This window comes from Oncorhynchus clarkii, chromosome 23 (assembly GCF_045791955.1).
Source record: "Oncorhynchus clarkii lewisi isolate Uvic-CL-2024 chromosome 23, UVic_Ocla_1.0, whole genome shotgun sequence".
Taxonomy (NCBI): Eukaryota; Metazoa; Chordata; class Actinopteri; order Salmoniformes; family Salmonidae; genus Oncorhynchus; species Oncorhynchus clarkii.
Window position 1 is genome coordinate 62,671,300 of NC_092169.1, and position 9,399 is coordinate 62,680,698.

The window sequence follows — 9,399 nt, forward strand, 5'->3', positions numbered from 1 at the left end:
AATGTCTCTGTCTCAGACATCACCTTCAGGTTGTTGTTATAATGTCTCTGTCTCAGACATCACCTTCAGGTTGTTGTTATAATGTCTCTGTCTCAGACGTCACCTTCAGGTTGTTGTTGTAATGTCTCTGTCTCAGACGTCACCTTCAGGTTGTTGTAATGTCTCTGTCTCAGACGTCACCTTCAGGTTATTGTTGTAATGTCTCTGTCTCAGACGTCACCTTCAGGTTGTTGTTGTAATGTCTCTGTCTCAGACGTCACCTTCAGGTTGTTGTTGTAATGTCTCTGTCTCAGACGTCACCTTCAGGTTGTTGTTGTAATGTCTCTGTCTCAGACGTCACCTTCAGGTTGTTGTTGTAATGTCTCTGTCTCAGACGTCACCTTCAGGTTGTTGTTGTAATGTCTCTGTCTCAGACGTCACCTTCAGGTTGTTGTTGTAATGTCTCTGTCTCAGACGTCACCTTCAGGTTGTTGTTGTAATGTCTCTGTCTCAGACGTCACCTTCAGGTTGTTGTTGTAATGTCTCTGTCTCAGACGTCACCTTCAGGTTGTTGTTGTAATGTCTCTGTCTCAGACGTCACCTTCAGGTTGCTGTTGTAATGTCTCTGTCTCAGACGTCACCTTCAGGTTGTTGTTATAATGTGTCTGTCTCAGACGTCACCTTCAGGTTGTTGTTATAATGTGTCTGTCTCAGACGTCACCTTCAGGTTGTTGTTATAATGTCTCTGTATCTCAGACGTCACCTTCAGGTTGTTGTAATGTGTCTCAGACGTCACCTTCAGGTTGTTATAATTTCTCTGTCTCAGACGTCACCTTCAGGTTGGAGGATGGAACCATCAATGCTCACAGACCTCTGCTCATCTCCTCCTGTGATTGGATGGCTGCTGTGTTCGGAGGATCCTTCATGGAGAGTGCTAACAACGAGGTGAGTCGACAACACAGAGTAATATCTAGTGTTGGGGTTAGGGTGCTGTGTTCGAAGGATCCTTCATGGAGAGTTAACTTGTCTGCAGCACAGTCTGGGTTAGGGTTATCTTTGTCCCAAATGGCACCCTATTCCCTATGTAGTAAACTACTTTTGAGCAGGGTATTTTATTTACAAGCAAACACTAAAACAGGAAGTACCAGTGAGGAGTTGGCTTCATTAATAAGTACATTGACGAAGTCATCACTCCACATACAATACCCTATAATGACAAAGAGAAAATACATATTTTTATTTTATTTTATTGCACTTTTATACAAAATGAAATATAGAAATACCTTATTTACATAAGTATTCGGACCCTTTGCTATGAAACTCGAAATTGAGCTCAGGTGCATCCTGTTTCCATTGATCGTCCTTGATGTTTCTTCAACTTGATTGGAGTCCACCTGTGGTGAATTCAATTGATTGGATATGATTTGGAAAGGCACACACCTGACCAGGATCCATAGGGATTACAAGGATCCATAGGGAATATAGGGAATGGGATGTTGTCTCCAGTTGACCAGGATCTATAGGGAATATGGGATGTTGTCTCCAGTTGACCAGGATCCATAGGGAATATAGGGAATGGGATGTTGTCTCCAGTTGACCAGGATCTATAGGGAATATGGGATGTTGTCTCCAGTTGACCAGGATCTATAAGGAATATGGGATGTTGTCTCCAGTTGACCAGGACCATAGGGAATATGGGATGTTGTCTCCAGTTCATTGATTAAACCCCAGGTAGCAGTAGGAACAGTGACATGACCGATTCATCAGAGTAACGAGTAAAAATAGACGTCATTCAGAGATCTTTAAATAGCCGTTAGAACAAGGACACTGTCTGAACACAGAGTCCTGTTCTGTTTCACTGCTCTCAGGCAGGCAGGCAGGCAGACCAGCAGGCTAACAGGCAGACCAGCAGGCTAACAGGCAGACCAGCAGGCTAACAGGCAGACCAGCAGGCTGACAGGCAGACCAGCAGGCTGACAGGCAGACCAGCAGGCTGACAGGCAGACCAGCAGGCTGACAGGCAGACCAGCAGGCTGACAGGCAGACCAGCAGGCTAACACTACCTCTCTCTGAACAGAGTCCTGTTCTGTTTCACTGCTCTCAGACAGGCAGACAGGCAGACCAGCAGGCTAACAGGCAGACCAGCAGGCTAACAGGCAGACCAGCAGGCTAACAGGCAGACCAGCAGCCTAACAGGCAGACCAGCAGGCTAACACTACCTCTCTCTGAACAGAGTCCTGTTCTGTTTCACTGCTCTCAGACAGGCAGACAGGCAGACCAGCAGGCTAACAGGCAGACCAGCAGGCTAACAGGCAGACCAGCAGCCTAACAGGCAGACCAGCAGGCTAACACTACCTCTCTCTGAACAGAGTCCTGTTCTGTTTCACTGCTCTCAGACAGGCAGACAGGCAGACCAGCAGGCTAACAGGCAGACCAGCAGGCTAACAGGCAGACCAGCAGGCTAACAGGCAGACCAGCAGCCTAACAGGCAGACCAGCAGGCTAACACTACCTCTCTCTGAACAGAGTCCTGTTCTGTTTCACTGCTCTCAGGCAGGCAGACAGGCAGACCAGCAGGCTAACACTACCTCTCTCTTTAACCATGGGGACATCTTTATTTTAGTGTGGTAGCAAGCTACTACCCGGTGTCCTAGTTTCTACAGAGCCTCTAGTCTGCTGCTAGTCCTTACAGAGCCTCTGTAGTCTGCTGCTAGTCTTTGCAGGGCCTCTGTAGTCTTTACAGAGCCCCTGTAGTCTCTAATGTTGGTCTTTACTGACAGTGAAACAGGACATTTAGATGTTGTCAAATGATGTCTCTGTTCTTTCCTGTGTGTGTCTGTGTCTGTGTGTATCTGTGTGTTTAGGTCTCGTTCCCAGGCACCAGCAGGGTGTGTATGCAGGCTGTTCTGGAGTATCTCTACACCAATCAGCTTTGTCCCATGGCAGAGCTGGATCCTATGGAGTTGACGGCCCTGGCTAACAGACTCTGTCTCCCCAGACTGACTGCTCTGACAGGTACTAACCATAACCCTGGTTAACAGACTGTCTTCCCAGACTGACTGCTCTGACAGGTACTAACCCTGGTTAACAGACTGACTCCCCAGACTGACTGCTCTGACAGGTACTAACCCTGGTTAACAGACTGTCTCCCCAGACTGACTGCTCTGACAGGTACTAACCCTGGTTAACAGACTGACTCCCCAGACTGACTGCTCTGACAGGTACTAACCATAACCCTGGTTAACAGACTGTCTCCCCAGACTGACTGCTCTGACAGGTACTAACCATAACCCTGGTTAACAGACTGTCTTCCCAGACTGACTGCTCTGACAGGTACTAACCCTGGTTAACAGACTCTGTCTCCCCAGACTGACTGCTCTGACAGGTACTAACCATAACCCTGGTTAACAGACTGTCTCCCCAGACTGACTGCTCTGACAGGTATTAACCATAACCCTGGCTAACAGACTGTCTCCCTAGACTGACTGCTCTGACAGGTACTAACCATAACCCTGGCTAACAGACTGTCTCCCCAGACTGACTGCTCTGACAGGTACTAACCCTGGCTAACAGACTGACTCCCCAGACTGACTGCTCTGACAGGTACTAACCCTGGTTAACAGACTGTCTCCCCAGACTGACTGCTCTGACAGGTACTAACCATAACCCTGGCTAACAGACTGTCTCCCCAGACTGACCGCCCTCACAGGTGCTTGATCCATCAGCAGTCTGCTCTGTCCAGAGCCATCTGTTTCGAGATTTGGGCTTTTAGACAGTAGAATATTGTTCTAGTTCTAGACCTTCAGTTACATAGCATTCACTATCCCCATGTAATGTCAATGGGGAGATAACATGGCTGCAGTGCATCACAATGCAGAACTCCAATGTCCCAACTCTCTAAGGGGGTGTTCCTAAATTGACTCCAATGTGTTAATGCTCCTCAGTGCATTCTGGGTCATTCATAGATTGTTTGTTCGAAATCCACTGGCTGAGGAGCAGGGTTGATCAGGACACACTGGCTGAGGAGCATGGTTGATCAGAGGACACTGGCTGAGGAGCAGGGTTGATCAGGACACACTGGCTGAGGAGCATGGTTGATCAGAGGACACTGGCTGAGGAGCAGGGTCGATCAGGGGACACTGGCTGAGGAGCAGGGTCGATCAGGGGACACTGGCTGAGGAGCAGGGTCGATCAGGGGACACTGGCTGAGGAGCAGGGTCGATCAGGACACACTGGCTGAGGAGCAGGGTCGATCAGGGGACACTGGCTGAGGAGCAGGGTCGATCAGGGGACACTGGCTGAGGAGCAGGGTCGATCAGGACACACTGGCTAAGGAGCGGGGTCGATCAGGACACACTGGCTGAGGAGCGGGGTCGATCAGGACACACTGGCTGAGGAGCGGAGTCGATCAGGACACTGGCTGAGGAGCGGAGTCGATCAGGACACTGGCTGAGGAGCGGGGTCGATCAGGACACACTGGCTGAGGAGCGGGGTCGATCAGGACACACTGGCTGAGGAGCGGGGTCGATCAGGACACACTGGCTGAGGAGCGGGGTCGATCAGGACACACTGGCTGAGGAGCAGGGTCGATCAGGTCACACTGGCTGAGGAGCGGGGTCGATCAGGACACACTGGCTGAGGAGCGGGGTCGATCAGGACACACTGGCTGAGGAGCGGAGTCGATCAGGACACTGGCTGAGGAGCGGAGTCGATCAGGACACACTGGCTGAGGAGCGGGGTCGATCAGGACACACTGGCTGAGGAGCGGGGTCGATCAGGACACACTGGCTGAGGAGCGGGGTCGATCAGGGGACACTGGCTGAGGAGCGGGGTCGATCAGGGGACACTGGCTGAGGAGCGGGGTCGATCAGGACACACTGGCTGAGGAGCGGGGTCGATCAGGGGACACTGGCTGAGGAGCAGGGTCGATCAGGGGACACTGGCTGAGGAACGGGGTCGATCAGGGGACACTGGCTGAGGAGCGGGGTCGATCAGGACACACTGGCTGAGGAGGAGAGTTGAGTTGATCATTCTGACCTTTTGATCATTGACCATTTTACTTTCTCTAGCAAAACTGGTTGAACTGTTTTCATGTTGTCTTGAGGGTGAGTGACTGTAACTGTTCTGCTGGCAGCCATTTCTGTTTCAAAATGATTTTATTTTGAAGCTTATTAAATCAGGCATATTACTGTATGTACAAGATGATTCCTGTGCTTCTTTTGGAACATGACAACAGAACATACAACAAACCAAACGAAATGGAAACATCAACAACATACCAAACAGAATGGAAACATCAACAACATACCAAACAGAATGGAAACATCAACAACAAACCAAACGGAATGGAAACATCAACAACAACATACCAAACTGAATGGAAACATCAACAACAAACCAAACGGAATGGAAACAACAACAACAAACCAAACGGAATGGAAACAACAACAACAAACCAAACGGAATGGAAACATCAACAACAACATACCAAACGGAAAGGAATCATCAACAACAACATACCAAACGGAATGGAAACATCAACAACAACACACCAAACGGAAAGGAATCATCAACAACAACATACCAAACGGAATGGAAACATCAACAACAACAAACCAAACGGAATGGAAACAACAACAACAACAACAACAAACCAAACGGAATGGAAACAACAACAACAAACCAAACGGAATGGAAACAACAACAACAACAAACCAAACGGAATGGAAACAACAACAACAACAACAAACCAAACGGAATGGAAACATCAACAACAACAAACCAAACGGAATGGAAACATCAACAACAAACCAAACGGAATGGAAACAACAACAACCAACCAAACGGAATGGAAACAACAACAACAACAACAAACCAAACGGAATGGAAACATCAACAACATACCAAACTGAATGGAAACATCAACATCAACAAAAAAACAAACAGAATGGAAACAACAACAAAAAACAAACAGAATGGAAACATCAACAACAACATACCAAACGGAATGGAAACATCAACAACAACAACATACCAAACTGAATGGAAACATCAACATCAACATCAACAAAAAAAACAAACAGAATGGAAACAACAACAACAACAAACCAAACGGAATGGAAACAACAACAACAAACCAAACGGAATGGAAACAACAACAACAACAAACCAAACGGAATGACAACAACAACAACAACAAACCAAACGGAATGGAAACATCAACAACAACAAACCAAACGGAATGGAAACATCAACAACAACAAACCAAACGGAATGGAAACATCAACAACAACAAACGTCCTCTGCTCTGTAGAGCTCGGTAGACAGGCAGGGCTTTAGGACAGCAGACAGGCCTTAATATAGAAACACCTTTGTCTCCTAGCTCTGTGTATTCTGAGATTCATAGTGTATTTGTACCTGTGTCATTGTAGTTACAGTATTACTACAGTATTAAAACTGTAACTACAGTGCTGCGGTAGCTGGGATTGCATACTGCTGGAGTGAACCCTTTTTAACCCTTTCTGTATTGTTTTTCTTGGGTGCCTTGTGACCGTGAAGCATCGTCTATAGAATATTGCTTTCAACTTGGGTTCTGAAACTCTATGTAGTTTATTATAAAGGTTGTCTGAAGAGGTTTCCTCTGTCTGCTCCACAGAACACTATGCTGTGAGTGAGCTGGTGAAAGCCTCCAAAGATGGACAGGATATAGATGGCGAAGTACTCACCTATCTGGAACTGGCTCAGGTTGGTTTACTAGAACAGGATATAGACAGAGAGGTACTCACCTGTCTGGAATTGGCTCAGGTTGGTTTACTAGAACAGGATATAGACAGAGAGGTACTCACCTGTCTGGAACTGGCTCAGGTTGGTTTACTAGAACAGGATATAGACGGCGAAGTACTCACCTGTCTGGAACTTACTCAGGTTGGTTTACTAGAACAGGATATAGACAGAGAGGTACTCACCTGTCTGGAACTGGCTCAGGTTGGTTTACTAGAACAGGATATAGACGGCAAAGTACTCACCTGTCTGGAACTGGCTCAGGTTGGTTTACTAGAACAGGATATAGACGGCGAAGTACTCACCTGTCTGGAACTGGCTCAGGTTGGTTTACTAGAACAGGATATAGACGGCGAAGTACTCACCTGTCTGGAACTGGCTCAGGTTGGTTTACTAGAACAGGATATAGACAGGGAGGTACTCACCTCTCTGGAACTGGCTCAGGTTGGTTTACTAGAACAGGATATAGACAGAGAGGTACTCACCTGTCTGGAACTTACTCAGGTTGGTTTACTAGAACGGGATATAGACGGAGGTATTCACCTAGGATGATTGTTCTGCAGTTTAAATATAGGATGATTGTTCTGCAGTTTTAAATATAGGATGATTGTTCTGCAGTTTTAAATATAGGATGATTGATCTGCAGTTTTAAATATAGGATGATTGTTCTGCAGTTTAAATATAGGATGATTGTTCTGCAGTTTTAAATATAGGATGATTGTTCTACAGTTTTAAATATAAGATGATTGATCTGCAGTTTTAAATATAGGATGATTGATCTGCAGTTTTAAATATAGGATAATTGTTCTGCAGGTTTCAATGTATTTCCCCTCGTTTTGTTTTTCTTCCAGTTCCATAATGCTAACCAGTTAGCAGCTTGGTGCTTACATCACATCTGCACTCACTACAACAATGTCTGTGCCAACTATCGCAAAGAGATCAAGGCCAAATCTGCAGGTGAGTTATTCGTCCGCTGGTTCTGATCAGCACACAACCAATCACAATCAATGAACGGTGAACACTGAACAGTTTGGTTTTGGACTTCTATTCATGTGTTTCCTGTCAGATACCCTCTTCTCTTGATAATGTCTGCTGCTTTTTGTTATTTCCTTTCCATTTGTGTTTAATGAAGACCTAGAAAACAAGGTGATTGGACTGCCTAACTAATTAGTGACCTTAATGGATCAATCAAGTCCAAGGGAAGAGTGAAAACCTTCTATGGAATGAGTTTGCCACCTGTGCTCTGTACTGCCCAGTCTGTGGTAGCTACACTACATGTTGTCTGATGGTCTGTCGGTGTTGTGTTTCCCTCCCAGAGAACCAGGAATATTTTGAGAAGCACCGCTGGCCCCCAGTGTGGTACCTGAAGGAGGAGGACCACTACCAGCGGGTGAGGAAGGAGAGGGAGAAAGAGGACGTGGTTCTCAACAAACACCACAGCAGACGACGTTGGTGCTTCTGGAGCACCTCCCCTGCCGTGGCCTGAGAGGTCTGAGAAGGGTCTGCCTAGCCCCAAACCGACCAGGGAATCTGCCTCCTGCCCCGTGCTCCAGCTTCTAACCCTGCACCCCGCAAAGAGGTCCCAACAACACACGCTGTACCAATGTTTTACTGTTAGATCATCTGAGCATCAAAACAGGAAATAACTATCTGACGATGCACTATCAGGTCCTACCCTCTTCTATTGATGAACTGTCTGGCCCTACCCTCTTCCCTTGATGCACTGTCAGGTCCCACCCTCTTCTCTTGATGCACTGTCTGGCCCTACCCTCTTCTCTTGATGAACTGTCAGGTCCTACCCTCTTCTATTGACAATACACTGTCAGGTCCAACCCTCTTCTCTTGATGATACACTGTCAGGTCCAACCCTCTTCTCTTGATACACTGTCTGGTCCTACCCTCTTCTCTTGATACACTGTCTGGCCCTACCCTCTTCTCTTGATGATACACTGTCAGGCCCAACCCTCTTGATGATACACTGTCAGGCCCTACCCTCTTGATGATACACTGTCAGGCCCTACCCTCTTGATGATACACTGTCAGGCCCTCTTCTCTTGATGATACACTGTCAGGTCCAACCCTCTTCTATTGACAATACACTGTCTGGCCCTACCCTTTTCTCTTGATGATACACTGTCAGGCCCTACCCTTTTCTCTTGATGATACACTGTCAGGCCCTACCCTTTTCTCTTGATGATACACTGTCAGGCCCTACCCTTTTCTCTTGATGATACACTGTCAGGTCCAACCCTCTTCTCTTGATGATGCACTGTCAGGCCCTACCCTCTTGATGATACACTGTCAGGCCCTACCCTCTTGATGATACACTGTCTGGCCCTACCCTTTTCTCTTGATGATACACTGTCAGGCCCTACCCTTTTCTCTTGATGATACACTGTCAGGTCCAACCCTCTTCTCTTGATGATGCACTGTCAGGCCCTACCCTCTTGATGATACACTGTCAGGCCCTACCCTCTTGATGATACACTGTCAGGCCCTACCCTCTTGATGATACACTGTCAGGCCCTCTTCTCTTGATGATACACTGTCAGGTCCAACCCTCTTCTCTTGATGATACACTGTCTGGCCCTACCCTTTTCTCTTGATGATACACTGTCAGGTCCAACCCTCTTGATGATAC

At 47.1% G+C, this 9,399-nt stretch overlaps 1 protein-coding gene across 1 annotated transcript in view; it reads left to right on the forward strand.

Annotated features, from left to right (window-relative positions):
* Nucleotides 1-8,797, forward strand: part of LOC139381331 (rho-related BTB domain-containing protein 1-like) — a 15,177-nt gene extending 6,380 nt beyond the window's left edge. Inside the window, exons 4-8 of the mRNA XM_071124782.1 lie at nt 806-924; nt 2,843-2,993; nt 6,634-6,722; nt 7,610-7,715; nt 8,075-8,797. Coding sequence (XP_070980883.1) covers nt 806-924; nt 2,843-2,993; nt 6,634-6,722; nt 7,610-7,715; nt 8,075-8,244 — 635 coding nt within the window. The 3' untranslated portion in view covers nt 8,245-8,797. The remainder of the gene's footprint in view (nt 1-805; nt 925-2,842; nt 2,994-6,633; nt 6,723-7,609; nt 7,716-8,074) is intronic.
* The last annotated feature ends 602 nt before the right edge of the window (nt 8,798-9,399 follow it).